General features: G+C 44.2%; 1 protein-coding gene and 1 pseudogene across 1 annotated transcript in view; both read right to left on the bottom strand.

Moving 5' to 3' along the window:
• The window catches only part of LOC126194891 (cholinesterase 1-like), a 348159-nt gene that overhangs the window by 18456 nt on the left and 303844 nt on the right, over positions 1 to 25859 (bottom strand). The window contains exons 8-11 of the mRNA XM_049933240.1: positions 19185 to 19268; positions 19001 to 19095; positions 609 to 726; positions 360 to 480 (exon numbers count right to left, since the gene is read on the bottom strand). Coding sequence (XP_049789197.1) covers positions 360 to 480; positions 609 to 726; positions 19001 to 19095; positions 19185 to 19268 — 418 coding nt within the window. The remainder of the gene's footprint in view (positions 1 to 359; positions 481 to 608; positions 727 to 19000; positions 19096 to 19184; positions 19269 to 25859) is intronic.
• LOC126195970 (5S ribosomal RNA) lies at positions 14977 to 15094 on the bottom strand (annotated as a pseudogene).

The raw sequence follows: 25859 nt of genomic DNA on the forward strand, positions 1-25859 counted from the left end.
ATTCTGTTTTATAAACGACAAACCATATGGAGTTTTTTAATGTATTTACGCTTTGTTCTCAAACTGTCGACGGTACATTTATGTGAACATATACGCAAAGGTATGTTGGAGGTTTCTGTAACATTTGGATCATCCCAAAAGATGGTTGTTTCTTGTGAAGATTGCCTGTTTTCATTTCATACAATGTAATGCTAATCTGAAGATGACAGCAGGTTTCTGTCGAAACTAGTAATTGGATTTAATGTCTTAAAATCAAGCGAGGTTGGTTTTTATAAAAAAGTATAATCAGTACTGTATTTCCGAGAAGCTGTAAACGCTTACTTTGAAGTCAGATAGTTCTGAGAGACGCGACCACTTACCCATACATGATGAAGTTCGCGTGCAGATGAACGAGCCTCCTCGAAACTTTTTCGTCTTCTTCAGACAGTCTGAAGTCCGATCTCGGTGAAAGGTACAGCACATCCATACCATGTTCGACAGCTGAAACACAGAGTTTATCCAGAACTGTGTTAAACATGATCAGTGTGTCGAGCATGAGTTTGAGGTATCATGTGAAACTCTGAAACTACGACGAAAATGTGTGACCTACTTGTGAAAAAAACCCTTACCTTGATTGGGGAAACGGCCCACATGATTTAGCGTGTACACATACGTCCTTCCACCGTGGTTTGTGTTGCAGTTGGCTGACTTTATCATGGGACCTTTAAACTTAGCCGCACCGATGAACTGAAACACAGAAAGCGACGAATATGTCTGTGTTGATTGTGTCGGTAGGCACAAACGTAATTAAGCTACAAGATCACGAGCTACAAAACATTCTAGGCACATTTTATGTGCACAATCAGATCTTTAAGTCAGTTATCTTAAGGGTTTATATGGGTTCAGATATATGCTGGAGTGGTTCCAGCAGGCAGTATTAGAGCTAATAATCTGCCGCTCCTTTGTTGACCTATGTTAGTGCTCCATCTTCAATGAAGAATATTTTGTTCAGCCACAGTACACTCAGAAGAGCTTTTGACCAACTTTAAAGCACGCCATGCCCTGGATAATGTATGAAGGCTAGTCGGAAAGTAAGGTCACGAAATGGAAACCACTGTGAAAATCCCATGAAGCTCTGCACACGTGTGTTGGACAGTTTTTCTGGTATGCCAGTCGATCGTGTCACTTCACTCTTTTCAGTTCTGAGAGCAAACGACCACGTAAAAATATCTAGAAAGTAGCGTCTCCCGTCAAGTGTGAGTGCCTGCGAGAGATTTCGCCTGATTTCATGCAGCCCATACAACGTAACTGTCAGGCATTTCCTTCTTCGTGACAGTTCTTGGCTGCACCCTGCAGGGGCAACGAGAACGCTCCTGCAGCGTTTTCGATGGGAAATGTTTGATCACCCACCATACAGCCCGGACTTGGTCCCCTCTGATTTTCATTTCTGCTCACATGAAACGCCGCCTATGAAGACAACATTTTGGCACAGACAAGCTGCAGATCAGTGTAGTATATTGGCAAAAAGCACAGGCGGCTGCCTTCTACGACGAGGGTACTGGAAAACTGGTACAATGTTACGACAGATACATCAATCGGAGCGGCGACTATATAGAGAAGTAGCTGGAAGATACAGCGAACTGCTACAAATAGAACATTTTGATTTCTCTATGGTCCGCAGCTCGAGGTCGTGCGGTAGAGTTCTCTCTTCCCACGCCCGGATTCCCGGGTTCGATTCCCGGCGGGGTCAGGGATTTTCTCTGCCTCGTGATGACTGGGTGTTGTGTGACGTCGTTAGGTTAGTTAGGTTTAAGTAGTTCTAAGTTCTAGGGGACTGATGACCATAGATGTTAAGTCCCATAGTGCTCAGAGCCATATGAACCATTTTTCTCTACGGTTTCCATTTCACGACCAATCGGACCTTACTTTCCGAACAGCCCTCGTATGTCAAGTAAGGTGAAAGCATTGCAAAGATTCACTTTGGACTGAATGTAATATTCGTAAAACAATGACATATTAAAGACTGATGCAGATTAGCTTCAAATGAAAACAGGGGGAGACTGAATGACAAAATTTAACAGTAAATCACACATAAATCTAATCTCTCTGTCGGCAAAGGGTTTTTGAAATTACTCCAGAAAATTAAGATTCCCTGTCCAACAGCTTAGAGAACTGAAAAGTTCTGAGTCGAGTTCCTTCACCAAAGAAGACGCAGTAAATATTCGAGAATTCGAGTCAAGAACAGCTATCAACATAAGTAACTTAGAAGGAGATATCCTCAGAGTAGTGAAGCAGCTTAAATCACTCAACAAAAGCAAGTCTTCCGGTGTAGACTGTACACAGGTAGGTTCCTTTCAGCGTGTGCTGACGCAACAGCTCCATACTTAACAATCATATACAACCACTCCCACGAAGGAAGATCCGTACCAGAAGACTGGAAAGTTGCACAGGTCACATCAATATCCAAGAAAGACAATAGGAGTAACTCATTAAATTAAAGCCCCAGATCATTAAAGTTGATATGCAGCGGGATTTTGGAATATACACTCTTGCTCACAAATTAAGGATAATTGCAGAATGTGGTACCACACAACGTAACACTACACAAAACTGGTGCTAATAGCATAGGCACATAGGGAACACACACGACACAGATCTGTAAGTCCACGGTATTGGTGATAAGTTGGGAAAACCGTCCCGAAACACATGCGATACAAAATGTCACTGTTCCCTGCGCATGTACCCCGACATCAATATGGGATATTGTCACCATGCACACGTACACAGGCCGCACAACTGGTTGGCATACTCTGGATCAGGTGGTCGAGCAGCTGCTGGGGATTAGCCTCCCATTCTTGCACCAGTGCCTGTCGGAGCTCCTGAAGTGTCTTAGGGGTTTGAAGACGTGCAGCGATACGTCGACCGAGAGTATCCCAGACGTGGTCGATGGGGTTTAGGTCTGGAGGACAGGCAGGCCACTCCATTCGCCTGATATCTTCTGTTTCAAGGTACTCCTCTACGATGGCAGCTCGGTGGGGCCGTGCGTTATCATCCATCAGGAGGAAGGTGGGACTCTCTGCACCCTAGAAAAGGCGGACATACAGGTGCAAAATGACGTCGCGATACACCTGATCTGTTGCAGTTCCTTTGTCAAAGACATGCAGGGATGTACGTGCACCAATCATAATCCCACCCCTCATCATCAGACCGAGTGGCTTTCAATCAAATCGCGTGCTTATGGAATAGAGTCTCAGTTATGCGACTGGATTCGTGATTTCCTGTCGGAGATGTCAGTGTTCGTATCAATTGACGGGCACACTTCGAGTAAAACATAAGTGATTTCTAGCGTTCCCCGAGGTAGTGTTATAGGTCCTCCGTTGTTCCTTATCTATATAAACGATTTAGGAGACAATCTGAGCCGCCGTCTTAGGTTGTTTCCAGATGATGCTGTCGTTTATCGCGCAGTAAAGTCATGAGAATATCGAAACTAATTATAAATAAGATATCTGCACAGTGCAAAACTTGGCAATAGATCCTAAATAATGAAAAGTGTGAGGTCATCCACATAAGTGTTAATAGGAATCCATTAAACTTCGAACACACGAGAAATCAATCAAATCTAAAGACCTTAAATGCAACTAAATACTTAGGAATTACAGTTACGAACAACTTAAATTGGAAAGAACACATAGGAAATGTTGTGGGGAGTCAAATCATAGTCTGCGATTTATTGGCAGAACACTTAGAAGATGCAACAGATCTACTAAAGAGGCTGCCTACACTGCGCTTGACCGTCCTCTTTTAGACTACTGCTGCGTGGTGTGGGATCCTTACCAGATAGGGTTAACGGAGTACATCTAGAAAGTTCGAAGAAGGGCAGGACGTTTTGTATTATCAAGAAATGGGGGGAGAGTGTCACAGACATGATACAGGATTTGGGGTGGACATCATTAAAACAAAAATGGTTCAAATGGCTCTGAGCACTATGGGACTCAACTGCTGAGGTCATTAGTCCCCTAGAACTTAGAACTAGTTAAACCTAACTAACCTAAGGACATCACAAACATCCATGCCCGAGGCAGGATTCGAACCTGCGACCGTAGCGGTCTTGCGGTTCCAGACTGCAGCGCCTTTAACCGCACGGCCACTTCGGCCGGCATTAAAACAAAGGTGTTTCTTGTTGTGGAGGGGTCTTCTCACGAAATTTCACTAACTTTCTCCTCCGAATGCGAAAATATTTTGTTGACTCCGACTTACATAGGGAGAAACGATCATCGCAGCAAAATAAGGGGAGTCAGAGATCGCACGGAAAGATATAGGTGTTCTTTTTTCCCGCACGCTGTTCGAGAGTGGAATAACAGAGAATTATTGCGAAGGTGGTTGGATCAGTCCTCTGCCAGGCACTTGAATGTGATTTACATCATAGCCATGTAGATGTAGGTGTAGAAGAAGTAAGAAAATTTAAAGCCTAAATGATAGGTTCTGAGTTTCACAATTTTTTTCCGATAACTATCACCCTACGGTATCCCTGCCTGACCGTCATTTTCATTTAAAAATCGGGAACTGGTTAGGAAAAATCATGTACTAAATGGGAGGAATCTAGGCCCACGCTGACGGCATCAACCCAAAATGAGCGTATTAAAAATTTACTCTCGGAACTTAACGTTCTTTTTGTGAAACCTTGCTATATTATTTAATAACTAACTATTCCATGCAGTTGTAACCATTCTGCAATCTCCATTGCGCAATTAACGCATGAAAACAAAAAAAAATTGAGGCGGGGAGAGATATTTGCCTTCGTCTTCTCAGAGGAAATATCCAGGCGTTCCCCTCAATCGATAAACCACATAAATTGGAACGAGAATTTATACCCCATTCCTCTCAAATGCGAGTCTTGCGCTTTAATCACTGTTCCACCAAGCTTCATAGAAAATCATCGTGTGTGTGAAAGTATTCAATAAGTTATTTTATTGTGACACCATTTATCAACGAAAGATTTACGAAAGTTACCCCAACAACAGAATGTATTTTCTTGCACATTGGCTTGCAGAGTATATCCGCTAAATTATTTAAAAAAAAAATTGGCAGCTATGAACTCCTTCTTAAGCAACAGGTGACAGTTTATATCAGGACAAAACAGATATTCCTCAGTGAAGGAAGATGGAACTGGTGTACCTCAGGGCTCGATCTCAGTCCATTTCTTTTCATCTTTGGAGTAAATAATTCTAAGATTAATTAAAGTTGAAAGACTATAATCTGTCTGGCTTTCCTTCTTCAATTAATAAGCTAACACTGTCTGATCATTGTCGTGACTGGAGATATGAGGAACACTTGATCCTCACAGCTTTATTTAACTCTGATTACCGCGCTTCATTTTGAGTATTGTATTTGATAAAAAAAAGTTGCAGGTGTTGTCCGAATGAACTTATATCGCTTCGGCCAAGGGAATTCATGGGAACGTTGCAGTTCGTTTCGACAGGAGTTGTGGAACTGTCGAGGCACACAAGATTGGGAATAACGGGACAGTCTGCTCGCCACTCAGACTCACAGGATTAAGTCACTTTCTGACGCGAATGGCAGAGCCACACGAGTGAGGCTTGAGGGAGTCTCGTGTCACTCAAAGGAAGTCGGGGTTCTCGGAGTTGTGGCTTACGGTACTGTCCGGTGCCCAGCCAATTGGTTTTCGGTCTTGGCCCACCACCTGATAACAAATGGGCATACCTCACTGTTCTCGAAGAGGTCAGGCCAACTGCTGTGGGTACGGGACCTGTTGGAGTTCCCAATGAGTTCGTTTGGCGTGTTGGAAATTCTGAGTAGTATTAACAACGCTCTTATTTGCCTCTCGCCTCTTGGCGTAGGGCGGGAATTTCTGCAACAGAGTTTGAGAGACGGGTGTATCCTGATTGGTCCTCTTTTCCGCGGCGGGGAATTACTTACCATTATCGTACCACTGAACAGATGTAATTAACGTTTTGCCTGATTGGTGTCTGCTGGCGCAAACGGGGGAGTCCGGTGCAGAGACGCATGATCGTGGACACACTTTGATCGGTCGTCTTAGAGGTCACTTCACACGCTCGATCGCTGAGGGAGCGACCATTCTGGTGTTCTGCGGTGGGACGTCGTGCTGACGACTTAGCGCCATGCGCAGATTCCGGGCTGGTGCAGATTTCGTGCTGCCCCACATCTTCACGTCCAGCGAGACGACAAGAGACTGGCGAGCATACCGTGCACCACCGGCTCGTTAGGTGGGAGTTCACCGCTTTATAAGGCTACATCGACACCGTAGTGTCGTTAGGTTCCCGTTACAAAGCTAGGTTATTTTCAGTTTAGTTCGGACAACCCATCACTGCGTAGCCAAATTCGGATTCGTAGTGTTTATTCACGTCACTGAGGGAATATACAACTTGACTCCCTTATGCTTCCCTGCAAGTCATACTTGTGCTGGTTAATTGTTTTTCATGTTGTTGTTGTTGTGGTCTTCAGTCCTGAGACTGTTTTGATGCAGCTCTCCATACTACTCTATCCTGTGCAAGCTTCTTCATCTCCCAGTACGTACTGCAGCCTACATCCTTCTGAATCTGCTTAGTGTATTCATCTCTTGGTCTCCCTCTGCGATTTTTATCCTCCACGCTGCCCTCTAATACTAAATTGGTGATCCCTTGATGCCTCAGAACATGTCCTACCAACCGATCCCTTCTTCTAGTCAAGTTGTGCCACAAACTCCTCTTCTCCCCAATCCTATTCAATACCTCCTCATTAGTTATGTGATCTACTCATCTAATCTTCAGCATTCTTCTGTAGCACCACATTTCGAAAGCTTCTATTCTCTTCTTGCCCAAACTGTTTATCGTCCATGTTTCACTTCCATACATGGCTACACTCCATACAAATACTTTCAGAAACGACTTCCTGACACTTAAATCAATAATCGATGTTAACAAATTTCTCTTCTTCAGAAACGCTTTCCTTCCCATTGCCAGTCTACATTTTATATCCTATCTACTTCGACCATCATCAGTTATTTTGCTCCCCAAATAGCAAAACTCCTTTACTACTTTAAGCGTCTCATTTCCTAATCTAATTCCCTCAGCATCACCCGACTTAATTAGTCTACATTCCATTATCCTCGTTTTGCTTTTGTTGTTGTTCATCTTATATCCTCCCTTCAAGACACTGTCCATTCCGTTCAACTGCTCTTCCAAGTCCTTTGCTGTCTCTGACAGAATTACAATGTCATCGACGAACCTTAAAGTTTTTATTTCTTCCCCATGGATTTTAATACCTACTCCGAATTTTTCTTTTGTTTCCTTTAATGCTTGCTCAATATACAGATTGAATAACATCGGGGAGAGGCTACAACCCTGTCTTACTCCCTTCCCAACCGCTGCTTCCCTTTGATGTCCCTCGACTCTTATAACTGCCTTCTGGTTTCTGTACAAATTGTAAATAGCCTTTCGCTGCCTGTATTTTACCCCTGTCACCTTCAGAATTTGAAAGAGAGTATTCCAGTGAACATTGTCAAAAGCTTTCTGCAAGTATAGAAATGCTAGAAACATAGGTTTGCCTTCTCTTAATCTAGCTTCTAAGATAAGTCGTAGGGCCAGCAATGCCTCACATGTTCCCATATTTCTACGGAATCCAAACTGATCTTCCCCGAGGAGTTTTTCCATTTGTCTGTAAAGAATTCGCTTTAGTATTTTGCAGCCGTGACTTATTAAACTGATAGTTCGGTAATTTTCAGATCTGTCAACGCCTGCTTTCTTTGGGATTGGGATTATTATATTCTTCTTGAAGTCTGAGGGTATTTCGCCTGTCTCATACATTTTGCTCACCAGATGGTAGAGTTTTGTCAGGACTGGCTCTCCCAAGGCCGCCAGTAGTTCTAATGGAATGTTGTCTACTCCCGGGGCCTTGTTTCGACTCAGGTCTTTCAGTGCTCTGTCAAACTCTTCACGCAGTATCGTATCTACCATTTCATCTTCATCTACTTCCTCTTCCCTTTCTGTGACATTGCCCTCAAGTACATCGCCCTTGTATAGTCCCTCTATATACTCCTTCCACCTTTCTGCTTTCCCTTCTTTGCTTAGAACTGGGTTTCCATCTGAGCTCTTGATATTCATACAAGTGGTTCTCTTTTCTCCAAAGGTCTCTTTAATTTTCCTGTAGGCAGTATCTATCTTACCCCTAGTGAGCCTACATCCTTTCATTTGTCCTCTAACCATGTCTGCTTAGCCATTTTGCACTTCCTGTCGATCTCATTTTTGAGACGTTTGTATTCTTGTTTTTCATGTCAGGTTCGTATTGCAATCTGTTGGTTTTCTTGTGTACGAAGTCGAACTTTTGTAATAAATCACTAGTTTATTTTGATTTGAATTTCATTTAAAGTAGGTAGTGTTCCCTTCATCTCCCTTTCATGGTTTTTAAAATATATTTAACAACTGATTTTATAACAATTCTCTATCTTAGGATCTCAAATTGGGGCCAAATTTCAGATAGCGTATTTCCATTGTGTTAAGTGTATCAACATTGGGTATTGTTGTGTTGGAGCCTAGATACACCAGTAACGATTCCTAAGTTCACTCGTGCAGGGTATTGCAAAGTTGCGTAAAGGAAGCCAGTACAGTTGTGAGTCAAAATTAAACTGGGAGGAATATATCAGGTATTTCTGCAAGAGAATAGGTCAAGCGTGTCATCTCATGAGGAAACTGATAGATGCATTCCGTAACGAATATGTGATGCATTGCTCTTTTCCAGTCTCACACCTCCTCTGACACTGATAAGAGGACACTCCTGTTATACCAGTGAAATACAAAAAAAATAGAAAAGGTAATCAGAATACCGAGCAGATTGAATCCTACAGAACACCGTATTCCACTCTGTATCAAGTAGAACGTACTGACTGTCATAAACCTATATATCTGTACAGCATTACTTTATGTCAAAAGCAACTTAAGTGAGTCTGACTCCATAAAGATCGTTTATCATTACAACACTAGAAGTAAACTGGACTTCGATAACTGTGGAGACTGACTCACAAAGAATCAAGTGAAATAGAGGGTTCAAATTATTTTAATAAAATTCTAAAATCTGTTAGATCCTTGTGATATAATGTTTTTAAAGTTAAAATGCATCATTTGTTGCTGCAACACTAATCTACAGAGTAATAGAACTTTCTGACGTAATACAGATGTTGGTTTTTACAATATTGTTAAGGAAGTTGGTATTAAATTTTACGATATTTGCTGTAAAGAGATCCTTCTATTTAGTTGTTCATTTAATACCTAAACCTATACAGCTGTAAGGGATCATTGGTTGATGAAAAATCTTGAACCTGTATCCAGACTCAGGTTATGAGTCGGACGGTGCATCTATAAGTCATCCAGCCTGCAGAGATATGGCGCTCGTACAAGCTTAGTAGAGCCCCCTGTTTTGTGATTAAAATTCTGTGTTCCGCAGAGCTCAATCAGAGAAGAGTCAAACGGAACGAAACTGTTAAAGGAAATGCCAGAAAGTCTCGTCAACGTCAAAGCGTGCAATACCTACACATGAGTTCAGACGGACCAGACGAACTCTTTCCGTAAAATCGGTTTGTTGTACTGACATATTTCGGCTCGCGGGGCATGTTACTAAGACGGTGATGGAAATGTGGAGGCAGTGGGTAGAAGAGGGTCATACACAGAAAAAAAATGGTATTGGACCACGCAATGTGAGCGCAAACGAGATTACTGCACCTCTGTCACAGTTTTGACGGAATCTAGAGAACTGAAGAGCCTGTGTACGTTTCTGTGTCGACTGTTCAGAACCGTCTGCCTGTTAGTCTGGCGGCGAACACAGCAGTACCTCCATTCCCGTTGTTCCGAAACTACAAACACATCAAAATGCAATGGCGAGGCGAATCTCGTCACTTGTGTGCAAAATGCAGTGTTTGTAGACGAAACCACAGCTCCGCACTAACTTGTAGTGAACAAAATACGAACTTAACATGTAAAAGATCAGATTTATGTCATGATCCAGGACTTGCTAGGAGAAGCACAGAAAAAGGAAAAGTAACACCCTCAAAGACTGTTGTTAGAAAATGAAACACCTACAACCGTCCTCGTTCGAATCCTGCCTCGGGCATGGATGTGTGTGATGTCCTTAGGTTAGTCAGGTTTAAGCAGTTCTAAGTTCTAGGGGACTGATGACCTCAGTAGTTAAGTCCCATAGTGCTCAGAGCCACTTGAACCATTTTTTTACAACCGTCCTTATTTTCTTATATACTGTGTAGCTACCAGTCCCGGGGCTTCAGTGCGCCATCTTTAGGCCTTAGTTGAAGCTGAAGGGGTTATCACAATCCATACATACGCTGCATCGGTGACCAACATAACTGCTGTTATGCAGACTATCTGTAACTGTGATGTCAGCACTCCAACCATCAACTGACAACTGTGCTGAGATCACAGTTACAGATAATTTACTTAAACCAGTTACATTGGCCACTGATGCAGCCTATATATGGATCGTGATAACGCGTTCAGCATCAACTAAGGCCTGTAGATGGTGCACTGAAACGCCGAAACTGGTATCTACACAATAAATAAGATCATAAGGACGGCTGTATCGGTGACCAACATAACTGCTGTTATGCAGACTATCTGTAACTGTGATGTCAGCACTCCAACCATCAACTGACAACTGTGCTGAGATCACAGTTACAGATAATTTACTTAAACCAGTTACATTGGCCACTGATGCAGCCTATATATGGATCGTGATAACGCGTTCAGCATCAACTAAGGCCTGTAGATGGTGCACTGAAACGCCGAAACTGGTATCTACACAATAAATAAGATCATAAGGACGGCTGTAGCGTTTCATTTTCTTACAATAGTAAACGGCTGTGGTTCCCAAGACCTCCAGTCGAAAGGGTGGACGTACAAAAAACTCAAAGAGTGTGTTCAGTGTCACCAGGGTATAATATGCCCTGGCTGTAGTGTTAGTGATTCATTTGTTACGGTCATCGCTGTCAGATGGCGTTCAGGAGGACTGTCTGTGCGCCCTGTTTCGACCCTGCAAGCAGTAACTGTGCTGAGTTTGGAGACGAACAGCGTTTGCGACGTCCATTATAGGTTACAACCATGCCTCAACGGCGACTATGTACTACTGCTGAACAACTTCAGCTGTTTGAATGGGGGCTGGCTGTGGGCCTGCGAGAAGCTGTATGGATGTATCGCTGGACTGCTGCACAAGTTGGGCGCAGTGTATCGATGGCGTATCGCTGCTTTCGACAGAGGTCTGTGGAACATTTCCACACGTGCAGACCAGGTTCTGGACGTCCGCCGTCCGCGTAGCACAGAGGCACATCAAGATCGACGCATAGTACAAGCAGCGGTGGCTGACTGAACATAATCGAGGGACAAAATCCAGGAATATGTTGCACCTGCTGAGCAATCAGGGACCGGTGGGAACCGTCTGTATGGAGGAGGATTACGATCATTTGCGTGTTTGCCGAGTCTATCACTGACGAACACCCCGACACAATCAAGCGTGGCTACTCTGTTGTCGTGAAAGAGTTGACTGGAAAGTGGACCGTCACGCTGTTGTTTTCCGTGATGATAATGGGTTCTGTCTGCATGAGAGTGATGGACGTTCACGCTACTACTGCTACCGTGTGAAATCTGATGGAACTTAACTGCTAAGGTCATCAGTCCCTAAGCTTACACACTACTTAACATAAATTATCCTAAGGACAAACACACACACCCATGCCCGAGGGAGGACTCGAACCTCCGCTGGGACCAACCGCACAGTCCATGACTGCAGTGCCCCAGACCGCTCGGCTAATTCCGCGTGGCGGACGTCCACGTGTATTGCGTAAAGCTGGTGAGCTGATTATGTCAGAGTGCATTCGCCCACGATACACAGGTCAGGTCCCATCCCAGGCCTCATGGTATGGAGGGAGGTGGCATCACTTACAACTCGCCGTCACATCTGGTACTTCTGCAGGGTAAAGTAACGAGTGCCCGCTACATTGCACCGGCTGTTATCTCCGCGCTACTGCCATTTCATCGACAGAGAGATGATGTGCTTTTTCAGCAGGACAATGCACATCCACACACGGCTGCCGCGACACAAAATGCTCCCCATGATGTAAGACAACCGTCCTGGCCAGAAAGATCACCAGATCTCTGGCTAATTGAACACGTGTGGGACACAGTGAAGCGGGAACCTTCTCGTTCTCCAGGGCCTGAAAGAGCCACTGCCAAATTATAGCAAAAGTCGCAAGATGCTTCGGACAGTCTATTGCAAGATGCCATCCGGCACATTTACGATCATTTGTGTGGTAGAACACACGTCAGCACTGCCGCCAGAGAGTGGTACACAGTGTATTGATGCGACTGTTTGGGCCCTCTTAACTGTGACATGTGTGATTTCATTTGGCCTGAGTTCGTTATCATATACTCCCACAATGATGAAGTACCTACTGCGGTATCTGCCGCTATCCGGTCGGCCGCACTTTCAAATTACGCCGCCGCGATTCGAACAGCCGCCACCGCTGCACGAGGGCGCTGACACGAACAATTACGCCGCTGCCGATGAGATGCAAACATAACCTCTCCGGAACTCCAGCGGCAGGTGAATTTAGGTTCGAAGATTCATGCACTGAGCCTTTTATGCGTTTACCAGTTGAATAATATTTACAGATTTCATAGTGGCTAGGGCTTGTGATCTACTGAATAATGATTGTGTTGAAGTTTTACTGATTTGTGAATCAGCCGGCCGCGGTGGCCGTCCGATTCTAGTCGGTTCAGTCCGGAACCGCGGGACTGCTACGGTCGCAGGTGCGAATCCTGCCTCGGGCAGGGATGTGTGTGATGTCCTTAGGTTAGTTAGGTTTAAGTAATTCTACGTTCTAAGGGACTGATGACCTAAGATGTTAAGTCCCATAGTGCTCAGAGCCATTTGAACCATTTTTTTTTTGATTTGTGAATCTGTGCTATGTGTCCATGTGCATAGCACAATACTAACACCTCATCCTCTTTCTGAGCTCAACATCTCACTCATTATAGAGGGATGCTGACTCAGTTTTTCAGGATAGCAAATGGGAAGTTGCGGTACAGGAAATGGCCCAGAGATCACCAGTGTGTGTGTGTAGTGAGTGAAGTGTTATGAAACAATGCCTGTATACCGCGTGCAGTGACTGATAGTCAGATATAAATGTACAGCGTGGCATTATATTATTTAATAAGTTATTTGTAAAAGAAGTATTGTATACCAGGAGTAAATCTAATGATTATGTCTAACTAGAATTCTGTAAATACATGTGTATAGGAATTAGCTTATTTTATATTGGTCTAAAGTTGTAAATCCTTTGACATGTCCTATATCCTTGTAAAATGAGATCTACAGATGAATAAAACTACTACTACTACTATGCATCAACATTCAAAGCTACGAGGGTCAGTCAAAAAGTAATGCCTCCTATTTTTTTTCTACGTTTAATTGTCAGGAAATTTAAATGCAATTACATAGGTTGAAAACCACAACATTGAGGATCATTTTGTCATTTTTCAATGTAATCTCCGCCCATCTCTACAGTTTTGGTCCATCTTTGAACAAGGGCATGTATCCCAGCACGGTAAAAATCACAGCTCTGCGTCCTAAGCCATTGACGCACGGATGTTTTGACGGCCTCCTCATCTTCAAAATGAATCCCACGATGAGCTTCTTTTAGTGGCCCGAACAGATGGAAGTCTGATGGTGCCAGGTCAGGGCTGTATGGGGGATGAGGCAAAACTTCCCATCCAATTTTGACAATCTCGTCAGAGGTGTGACGATTGGTGTGTGGTCTTGCATTGTCATGCAAAAGAAGAACATCTGCCATTGATTTTGTTGGGCGAACTCGCTGAAGACGTGCTTTAAGTTTTTTGAGGGTTGTGACGTATTGAACAGAATTTATTGTGCATCCCTGCTCCAAAAAATCAACCAGAATCACACCCTCTGTATCCCAGAAAACTGTTGCCATAACTTTCCCTGCCGATCGCACAGTTTTGAATTTTTTCTTCCTCGGCGAGCTTGTGTGACGCCACTCCATTGACTGCCTCTTTGATTCGGGTTCAAAAAAATGCACCCATGTTTCGTCCCCGGTCACAATTTTTTTCAGAAACTCATCTCCCTCCAAACGGAAGCGCTGCAAGTGTTGGGAGGCTATTGTTTTCCTTGCCTCTTTATTCTGATCGGTTAACATTCTTGGAACCCACCGTGCACAAACTTTTGAGTACCCCAATTGTTTAATAATCGTGATCACACTGCCTTTACTAAGAGAAATAATGCGACACACTTCATCTGCAGTCACCCGACGGTCACCACGAATGATGTCATCAACTTGCTGAATGTTGTGTGGAGTCACTGCACTCACCGGCCTGCCGCTCCGCTTTTCGTCAGTCAACGGTGTTTGCCCTTCAGCTTCCTTACAACGACGAACCCATCGTCTAACAGTGCTGACATCCACTGTCACAACACCATACACCTTCTTCAGTCTTTCATGAATGTGTATGGGCGTTTCACCTTCTGCATTCAAGAATTCAATCACACAACGCTGTCTCAAACGAACATCGATGTCGGCCATCTTACAAACTTCTGCTGTGCTGCCACCTGTTGACACAGAAAGTTACTACTGCAGTGGATTGCAGAAGAAGGTTTGAGGAATGGCGCCAAATTCAAATTTTTCACTTAACTTAATTTCTTTAAGTAGAAAAAAAATGGGAGGCATTACTTTTTGACCGACCCTCGTACTATTAGCAACTGACGCTGCAACTACAGCAACAAAAAGCATTCCGTCTTCAGACCACAAGTGGTCCATTGGGACCATCCGACCGCCGTGTAATCCTCAGCTGAGGATGCGGATAGGAACAGCGTGTGGTCAGTCGTTATGATGGTTTTCTTTGACCGGAACCGCTACTATTCGGTCGAGTAGCTCCTCAATTGACATCACGAGGCAGAGTGTACCCCGAAAAATGGCAACAGCACATGGCAGCCCGGAGGGTCACCCATCCAAGCACCCGCCACGCCCGACAGTGCTTAACTTCGGTGATCTGACGGGAAACGGTGTATCCACTGCGGTAAGGCAGTTGCCCACAGCAACAAAGGTGTGTATTATTTTTACTGTTTGATATAGTATGTAGACTAAAAAAATATCATAAAGAGCATCTGTTCCTCGCTCCTGTATCGTCTAAAGAACCACACGGCGTGCAAGGAAGTTATGACACCTGACACGTCACGCGTCACTAAAATGACTTGGTTCTTAAAAGTTTTGCATTTTTACCGGCAGTGTGGACCTCAACATGTTGTTCTTAATGAGAAAAAAATCGTCATATGTGGCAAGGGTAATTTTGGGGAGTGTCCAAAGCGAGTACTACATCACCGTTACTTTTTAAATATAAATGATCAACTGATGGTTCAAATGGCTTTGAGCACTATGGGACTTAACTTCTGCGGTCATCAGCCCCCTAGAACTTAGAACTACTTAAACCTAACTAACCTAAGGACATCACACAGATCCATGCCCGAGGCAGGATTCGAACCTGCGACCGTAGCGGTCGCGCGATTACAGACTGTAGCGCCTAGAACCGCTTGGCCACTTCGGCCGGCTGATCAACTGAGTAATGTCGAAGAGTCTTTGAGGGTGTTCGCGGACGATGATGATGATGTTGCAACGCTAGAAGACCAGCCAAATACAGGAAGACCTGCAGGGGATCGGCGTTGCTGCAGAGACTGTCAGTTGACCCTGAACGTAAAAAAATGTGCGCGTAAATAAGCGAAGCAATTCGTTACTGTTGATTACCCTGTTGATTATAAATCACTGGAAACGTAACGACCGTAAAATATCAAGGAGTAAACGTCCGGAGCAACCTACAGTGGGGTCGCAACATAGAACTAGTTGCAAAAGCGGGTGCCAGTCCCAGATTCATTGGAACAGTCTTGAGGAAATGTAATTCATCAGCGAAAGAAGTGGCTTCAAAAAACTTTTAAGAGATACTTGTTACGTCCTCCCAAACAAAACCTCCATCTATTTAAGATTTGGAAGAGCTGCTTGGAACATACAAGGCAGATTTTAGCCTTAACAACACGCACAGCTCGAAATGCTGTAAACCATTACGACCGATCTACAATTGTGTAACATGTCATCAATTGAAAGAAAAATTATTGCTGAACTCGGACGGATTAAAAAACTGTTTGAAGACATTATTTGCGTCATCGTCCTAAGCCTGACATTTCCAGTACTCCCAGTGTCCTCAGAAGCGTCATTAGGCATCTTTCAATGACTTATAACTTGCTTCATTCAGATCAACAGCGACACAATCGAGATTCGGCCATCCACTCATCGATGTTTACCAAGACAGAGCTGCGAAAAATAACGTTACGAACGTTGTGAAAGAATTTGTTTCCTAAACTGTGGAAAGAAAAACTAAGGTTGGAAAATTGCACATAACAGTTTACAGGCCTACAAAGAAATAAAATAAATGTCTTCTTTTTTTTGAAAGAAATGATGTTTGTTTTTCATCAAAGACCTGTGGTGTCACCGCCAGACACCCTACTTGCTAGGTGATAGCCTTTAAATCGGCCGCGGTCCGTTAGTATACGTCGGACCCGCGTGACACCACTATCACTGATTGTAGACCGAGCGCCGCCACACTGCAGGTCTAGTCTAGAGACCCTAGCACTCACCCCAGTTGTACAGCCGACTTTGCTAGCGATGGTTCACTGACTACATACGCTCTCATTTGCAGAGACGACAGTTTAGCATAGCCTTCAGCTACGTCATTTGCTACGATCTCGCAAGGCGCCATATTCTTCAAGAATGTATTCTGAACAGTTAATATTGTGAATCATGTACCGTCAAGAACGACGTTCATCATTAATGGATTTAAGTTAAGTACGAAACTAATTACGTCCGCTTTCTGAATTCCAATTCCTTGTCATGTTCCAGACCTCACGTCAGTATAGTTCTTCCCTCCTCACGCCAGCCTGCGTGAGCTAAAACGCGTGCATTTCGGCCTCCTCTAGTAACACGGTGTTGGCTCTTCTGCCAACACAACAACAACAGTGTTTCTAAAACGGGAGTAATATAATAATAATAATGATAATCAGAGGTATTACTATGGCGAATTGATATTCCAATACAGAGTAAATCTGACGTCTAGTTCATACGTGGTCTCACAGCAAAATATAACTAGTGTTCCCCAAGATTTATGACTATTCTGCCTTCAAAATTTAAAAAGTAGTTACCAAACAGGTTATTTTGCTGAAACATGTACAGGAGGCGGACAAAAATATGGAACCACCAAAAACACTGCACATTAAGTGGCTAGTACGGTTTGGGATGCCTGTTGATACACAAAACAGGTACCACGCGTCTATGAATGGATAAATAAAGGTCCTGTGTGGTTTTCAAGAGAATCGTATACCATTCTTCCTGTAAAACAGCGGCAAGTTCAGGTTACGGTGCTGGAAGTGGACAGCGATGACGCACCTTTCTCTCCAAAGCACACCAGAAAGGCTCAATAATACTGAGATCTCGTGACTGTGGTGGCCAGGGGAAGTCCTACAGGTCATCCTCGCGCACATAAAACCAGTCCTCAACGATGCGAGCTGTGTGAACAGGAGCCCTGTCGCCTTGAACACTGCATCACCATTGAAGAAGAAACAATGTAGCGTGGGATGGACTTGATCAGCCATAATGGCCACATAAACCTTGACAGTAATGCGATCTTGCAGAGTGACCATGGCACACATGGAATACCACGATATTGGCGCCCAAATCATCATTCAACACACGCCATGTTTCACTCCTGGGACGTAAAGTGGTCCAGGAGTTGGAAACAGTGTGAAACAAGATTCATCCACCGAGCGAGGAGGCGCAGTGGCTAGCACACTGGACTCGCATTCGGGAGGACGACGGTTTAAACTCGCCTCCGGCCATCCTGATTTAGGTTTCCCGTGATTTCCGTAAATCGCTTCAGGCAAATGCCGGGATGGTTCCTTTGAAAGGGCACAGCCGACTTCCTTCCTCACTCTTCTTCCCTAGCCTGATGGGACCGATGACCTCGCTGTTTTGGTCCCCTCCCCCAAATCAAACAACTAACCAAAACTCATCCCACCAAATGACTTTCTTCCATTGCCCCATAGTCCAGGTTGTCTGGCTTCGGCATCACGTTTTTCTATTAAAGGCATTTGCCTTTGGAATTACAGATCGTACTCCAATTGCCTGCTTACGGAGCTCCCTTCATGTTGCTTTGACGCTGTCAAGGTTCGCGAGTGCGACGTACAGACTTACAGTGACGTCAGTAGCTGTCGTTCTTTTATTTTTCGTAGCAGTCCTCTTCAACGACCTTCTCTCACGATCACTCAGCACACATTTTCGTCTGAGTCATGACTTACCGGATGATGTTTTTCTGCTTTCCCTGTATGCGGTATAAATCTTCGATATGGTGCCTCTCGAAACACCAAACTCCTCGTCTACCTTGGTTACGGAAGCACACACCATATGACACCAATAATCTGCCCACGCTCAGCTCCGACATAACGCGCTCACAACGACACAGAACACTGGTCTGACTACGACTGACACTAGCAACGTGTTGAGGAGATTTCACAGGTGCCGTTCGTTGTAATATAAAACAGCGCAACCCGCAGGCTTGTCTAGCATCTGCATTTATGTCCAAGCATGCATATGTCGCGGTGTTTCCATATTTTCTTCCAACTCCTGTACGTCTAATTCACATTAGACGATATCAATTGACAGGGCTGCTTATTCCCCCCTAAAGAAAAAAAAAATAGTACACTACTTTATGGATGCCTGGATAGATGGTTGTTTAAAGGTCTGTAATTTTGAATGGTATGGCTGTGAATTTGGACGAAATATCCATTTACGATTAGGCATAGACATTATGGACAGCCGCAAAAACAGTTGCGCCTGCTGTGCTGGTGTACATTCTTAGTGCATGTGAAGCACGACAGTAGTGACAAGCTCTTTACTCACGTCCGTCAGGGCGATGAATATGTCCTCGGTCCTGTTATATCCATTCAAGTACTTCTCGTACAGGGCGTCCGCGATCACCGGGTCGTACTCGGTTTCTGCATCAGAAAAGTGTGCTGCATATCATCGTTACACATCGTGCTAGCAACGCGTTCGTCTCTCTGTCCGTGACTTGTAGTGGACTTACTCAGGCTCTCCATTAGGAAGGACTGCATCCGGTATAGCCGCTCTCTCTCCGTCACATTTGAGTTCATCCATACGTGAAGGCCATCTGAAAGGGAAAAAAATGCTTTTATCATGCAGTGCAGATACTACATTCGTACAAAAAGAAAGTATTGCACTAAACAGAAGTGAAGTTGTCTACTTTGTGATGCTTATTAGACTATGAGAGACTTTTGTCTCAAATCCTGATTGGTATCGGTATTTCACAGAGGAGAAAACAGCATTTCTCACAAAAGATTTTTGTGACCTAAATGGAGGACATAACATATGCACTAGGTGTTTCGTGTACAGACAGTCCCTAAGTGAACAATGAAACAGCAGAAGACAGATCCAGTGCAGCAGTCATCAAACTTCTTTGCTCACGAGCCTCGTAGTTCCATTACAATACATTCCAATACAAGTAGATCCATTGTGGGATGCAACCTCGGGACACTTGTGCACCGATCTTATTACTAACTGCTAACCTAAATAAATAACAATGTTACGAGCCGCCTACAAACTAGTTATTCTCAATGGCGCGATAAGTTGGCCGACTGCCCCCAAGAAATGATCGTTAAAAGTCGGCATCTTCAGGAACACTTCGTGTCGACTGTTCTGTTTCACAGTTGTGCCACCTTCAGCGACTCCACGTTTTGCTACTGTGCTGCCTGACGAAGTGCTGTTGTGTTGTCAGTGTGACCGGATGAGTAACTGATCAATAGCAGTAACTGTGCATTTATTTAAATGCATTATGCAATCTGAAACACGATCGCAAACGTTATGAATTTCATTTTTCTTCTACACATCGTGTTGTATAACACTAGTCTTAATTTAATTTTATAATCCTTGCTACAAACATGTCTCGAATTTGAACATGTCCCTCTCTATACTGCGCAATCATGTATCCATCTTTCTTCGGTTTGAAATTTATACCACAGCTCTTGGATGGTACGAGTCGCGCACGCCCGTGAGTTGTCAGCACCGGAAGACGAACAGCAAAACATTCGCCCGCTCACACCTTCTAACTACACAGTAGCTGCGCCACTTACCCCTTTGTCTCTAAGGTAAGCTGGTAACTTTACTTTCCTAACAGCCGAATTCAAGAACGGCAATTAAAATTATGCACGTGTTAAAATATTATGGTGTATTTATTTGTTACTGAGCAGGAAAACCACACTTAAGAATATCTTAACATTGGTTGACATTTTTGAATTTGGCTGTTAGCTGCTAGATTCAAATCTCTATAAAATACGACTGATAACCGCAAGCCTCACCAATACTTGATTCGGGCTGCAGTTTGATGACCACCGTTCTAATGGATGAAAGTTTCGGCAGGGTCTTATCAGCAAAGAACACTCTGTAATCCCTCCAGAGTTAATGACAGTAATCTTACAGTTTTTCAAATATATAAATCAAGGTTGAGACTTTTACACTCTGTATGCAGTAATATAGTATAGTGAGCCCACCTTGTTTGAGCTTCTATAGCTACGAGACCTGGTCGAGCAAACGCTTTAGTTAACCAGTACTTCGCTGAATCTACTGACGACAAGAACAAATGAGAAACCTCGGTTAGTGATACAATAATTTCATCACTGGTCAATGGCACACCCAGTCGGGTGTGTGTGGCCTGGTGAATTCCCGGAGAAAGGCTTTTAGCTGAGTGGAGACCTTATTGACAATGGTGTGAAGTATTGTACATGTTTTTGCTTTTTTGTACTCGTAATGTTGTCAGAATGCACGCAGGTGCTTAGAAAAAGATTTTAGCCATACGAGGTTTTTTGGCGCGCCTTGGCGCAAAAACTGTTTTTTTATACCTAAACTTATTTTGGAGGGATCTCTACTATCAACAGTGCACCATTATCATGAAAAACTCGTTAACTAAGCATGATGATATGTTGAAATAACGTTTTCCTCTTTTGACCCTTTTTGCATATCACCGTACATGCTGTGTTTCTGCATACAGTGTGGCACCTTTAACATTAGCGCCTTGTCTAATTGCAGATTGCTATTGCTGTCTATTTTTTAATTATTCGGGGAAACTGTGAATTTTGACTGTAAAGGGATGCTTAGGCGACTGTAAAGAGAAGATGATTTGTCAGCACTTTTATAACAGGTGTGTTGTTACTGTGAACTGTGTCATCATTTATTACTTTTGGAATTCGACTGATGCCTTTTATATATACCAATTTTCGGCTAATCATTTCCACTATCCACTGTTTCTTCTCCTTTTTTTTTTCTTTTTTTTTCTGGAACAACCTGTATATATGTTTTAATTGTGTTTCGATGGTGGGTCTGGTTCATTACATATTCTGTGAAACTGGAATATGAATGTCACTCCTTAGTGCTCTCGTGTCACCTGTGTACCTGCTTATGAAAAACTTACATGTTTGACATGTTTGTCCCACCTAGTGAGAGTGGTTTGTTCCTGCATTGCTAAATTTGTCTGCGATTCTATTGTTAGCCCTTGGACTTGCACATGTTGTCTGCTCTTGAGGCTAAGGTAAGCTTTCAGGGGCATTCTGTTTAATCTGTCAAGTAGGAGTGTAAAGGTAGATTATTTATGACGAGATCCATGTGTAGTGAACGACTGTTCTATTGTCTATGGGCTTCCTGTAGACGAAAAACTCAGATTAATTATTTTTCTTCGTTTTCCATGAAATTCGCATTCTTCCCATTTCCTTTACAGTATAAAGTGTATCTTTCGTTGAGGCATGTCTTCTAGAGGTTCTATACTTCACATAAGAGACAAATTATCTCATTAACAGACTGGTACAAGTACGTTATTTTCTGTTAAATTGGATTCACACTGTTGTTAGATATTTTGTTGTCAATTTGCTCCAGAAAAATTCTGGCACAGCTCCTATTAATGTAAGGTACCTCAGGGAAGCAGTGATTGCTCTGGGCTTGCTCATCTGAGTCTGCTAATACCAGGACGCGTTAGAGATAAGAAGTGTAATTAGAAATCAGATGTAGTTTTAACTTAATAGCACATAAAAATTTGTAATGCATATGCCAAGTAGATCAGCAACGTACACGATCTGAACTGTTCTCATCAAATACACTGAGCGAGGTGGCGCAGTGGTTAGCACGCTGGACTCGCATTCGGTTCAGTCACGCGTCCGGCCATATTGGTTTAGGTTTTCCGCGATTTTCCTAAATCGCTTCAGGCAAATGCCGGGATAGTTCGTTTGATAGGGCACTACCGTCTTCCTTCCCCATCCTTCCCTAATCCGATGAGACCGATGGCCTCACTGTTTGGTCTCCTCCCCCAAAACAACCCCCTCATCAAATACACTCCTGGAAATGGAAAAAAGAACACATTGACACCGGTGTGTCAGACCCACTATACTTGCTCCGGACACTGCGAGAGGGCTGTACAAGCAATGATCACACGCACGGCACAGCGGACACACCAGGAACCGCGGTGTTGGCCGTCGAATGGCGCTAGCTGCGCAGCATTTGTGCACCGCCGCCGTCAGTGTCAGCCAGTTTGCCGTGGCATACGGAGCTCCATCGCAGTCTTTAACGCTGGTAGCATGCCGCGACAGCGTGGACGTGAACCGTATGTGCAGTTGACGGACTTTGAGCGAGGGCGTATAGTGGGCATGCGGGAGGCCGGGTGGACGTACCGCCGAATTGCTCAACACGTGGGGCGTGAGGTCTCCACAGTACATCGATGTTGTCGCCAGTGGTCGGCGGAAGGTGCACGTGCCCGTCGACCTGGGACCGGACCGCAGCGACGCACGGATGCACACCAAGACCGTAGGATCCTACGCAGTGCCGTAGGGGACCGCACCGCCACTTCCCAGCAAATTAGGGACACTGTTGCTCCTGGGGTATCGGCGAGGACCATTCGCAACCGTCTCCATGAAGCTGGGCTACGGTCCCGCACACCGTTAGGCCGTCTTCCGCTCACGCCCCAACATCGTGCAGCCCGCCTCCAGTGGTGTCGCGACAGGCGTGAATGGAGGGACGAATGGAGACGTGTCGTCTTCAGCGATGAGAGTCGCTTCTGCCTTGGTGCCAATGATGGTCGTATGCGTGTTTGGCGCCGTGCAGGTGAGCGCCACAATCAGGACTGCATACGACCGAGGCACACAGGGCCAACACCCGGCATCATGGTGTGGGGAGCGATCTCCTACACTGGCCGTACACCACTGGTGATCGTCGAGGGGACACTGAATAGTGCACGGTACATCCAAACCGTCATCGGACCCATCGTTCTACCATTCCTAGACCGGCAAGGGAACTTGCTGTTCCAACAGGACAATGCACGTCCGCATGTATCCCGTGCCACCCAACGTGCTCTAGAAAGTGTAAGTCAACTACCCTGGCCAGCAAGATCTCCGGATCTGTCCCCCATTGAGCATGTTTGGGACTGGATGAAGCGCCGTCTCACGCGGTCTGCACGTCCAGCACGAACGCTGGTGCAACTGAGGCGCCAGGTGGAAATGGCATGGCAAGCCGTTCCACAGGACTACATCCAGCATCTCTACGATCGTCTCCATGGGAGAAGAGCAGCCTGCATTGCTGCGAAAGGTGGATATACACTGTACTAGTGCCGACATTGTGCATGCTCTGTTGCCTGTGTCTATGTGCCTGTGGTTCTGTCAGTGTGATCATGTGCTGTATCTGACCCCAGGAATGTGTCAATAAAGTTTCCCCTTCCTGGGACAATGAATTCACGGTGTTCTTATTTCAATTTCCAGGAGTGTACAAATACAAATACAAATAAAGTAAGTTTCGCATTCTGTGTCACTGCCACGTAACACAGATCGACGAAACTTGCCCCGTACTTAGAAACAAGTGCTATAGTGTAGTACAGAAGGTAACAGAAAGAAATACGAAATGAGACGTACAGAAACGACACTGTGATTCAAAGACAATAATTACACTGAAGTCATTGCGATTTATGATGATCCCTGCACATTACAAAAGGCGGAACATGGTTGTTAATGCGATGTGTGATCAGAGCGGGCATGCTCTGAAATGTGCTCGCATGCTGGCCACAGAGTCGGTTAGGAGTTCTTGCGGTAGGGCGTTCCACAGCCCCAGCGCGGTTGACAACTGATGGAACGTATCCCCTCGTTCCAAGATCTCCTTGATATGCGCTGTTCGATGTCTCATATTGTCATAAAAAAATGAAATCAGGGCTAAATGCACCCCTGAAATGGAAATGAGCGTACGGCATTGTGGGCCAGGAGTCCCCCATTCGGGGAAGTTCGCCCGCCGAGGGCAAGTACTTATTGCATTTGACGCCACACTAGGCGACTCGCGCGTCGGAGATGGCGATGAAATGATGATGAGAACAATACAACACCCAGTCCCTGAGCGGAGAAAAACTCCTTCCCCAGCCGGGAATCGAACCCGGGTCCCTTGGTGTGGCATTCCACAGCGCTGACCACTCAGCAAATGGGGGCCGGACAAAATGCACCCCTTAAAAGACGCACACGGGAAAGGGGTACACAGTAACATTGACCGGCGAGTGTATCGAATTCAGAGATTTGGTGGTAGGTCCGTCCATGCAACACTTTGCCTTCCCACGCCATAACACGTGGAACACCGAAATGATCACCTTCGATATTGTTCCTGGGTGCAATACGTACCCTCAGCTGGCGAGAGGTGAACACAGGTAATGAACCCAGGAACCCTGTCGAACCTGACAGTTTTTGTGGTGCAGGTGTTGTGGTGTAGGGAGACTTCATATTCACGATCTTGACAAGTTGTAACGGGACATTCTCCTAGCATTACGTTGAGTTAGTTAATTAGTTACGTGTTTCATTGATCAGTTTTACGGTAACCGTTATGATGTGAAACGTGTCAAGTGCATAAGAAATGGACACATGAATGAAGGTTCTTTTTTTTATTTTTTATTTTTTTAAGCCTAAAATTTTTATTACCTACCCCATTCCCTGAAATGGCACAAAATGCATATATTATACCTATAGATTTATTCAAGAATTGATCTGTGGTATAGAAGAAGTTTTCAAGGAGACAAGATTTCAATTTCTTTTTAAAACTGTTACTAATGTCTATCATCTGGTAATTTATCGAAATGTTTTACGGCAGCATATTTTACTCCTTTCTGTGCCAAATACAGGTTTAGTAGAGGATAGTGTAAGTCTTTCTTTCTTCTGGTATTATAATCATGAATGTCACTGTTGTTTTTAAACTAGTCCATGTTGGTGAAAACAAATTTCATTACTGAGTAAATGTACTGTGAGGCTGTTGTAAGGATTCCTAACCTTTTGAAGAGATGCCTACAAGATGTGCAACTATGAGTCCCACAAATTATTCTATTCTGATTGCAAGAGTTGCTGAACCTACTAGCTTTAGGAGATCAAAAATATGAATTTTCCAATTACGATTCTTATCTATATGAATCCCCAAAAACTTAATATCCTCTACCCTGTCTACTGACATGTGTTAACGTGTTATATTTATTGAAGGAACTGTACTCCTTGCAGTAGAAAATTGGATGAACTGTGTTTTTTCAAAGTTCAGAGCAAGCCCATTCGCAGAAAACGAATCAATAACATTATTTGTGTCATTTTCTATTAGGGTTTATTTTACTGGATTAATAATGATGCTTGTATCATCAGCAAACAGTGTCAGTTTAGCTTCTTGTTTCAGATGAGAAGGGAGGTCACTCGCATATATT

The sequence above is a fragment of the Schistocerca nitens genome, chromosome 7 (genome assembly GCF_023898315.1).
Source record: "Schistocerca nitens isolate TAMUIC-IGC-003100 chromosome 7, iqSchNite1.1, whole genome shotgun sequence".
In the NCBI taxonomy this organism is placed as follows: Eukaryota; Metazoa; Arthropoda; class Insecta; order Orthoptera; family Acrididae; genus Schistocerca; species Schistocerca nitens.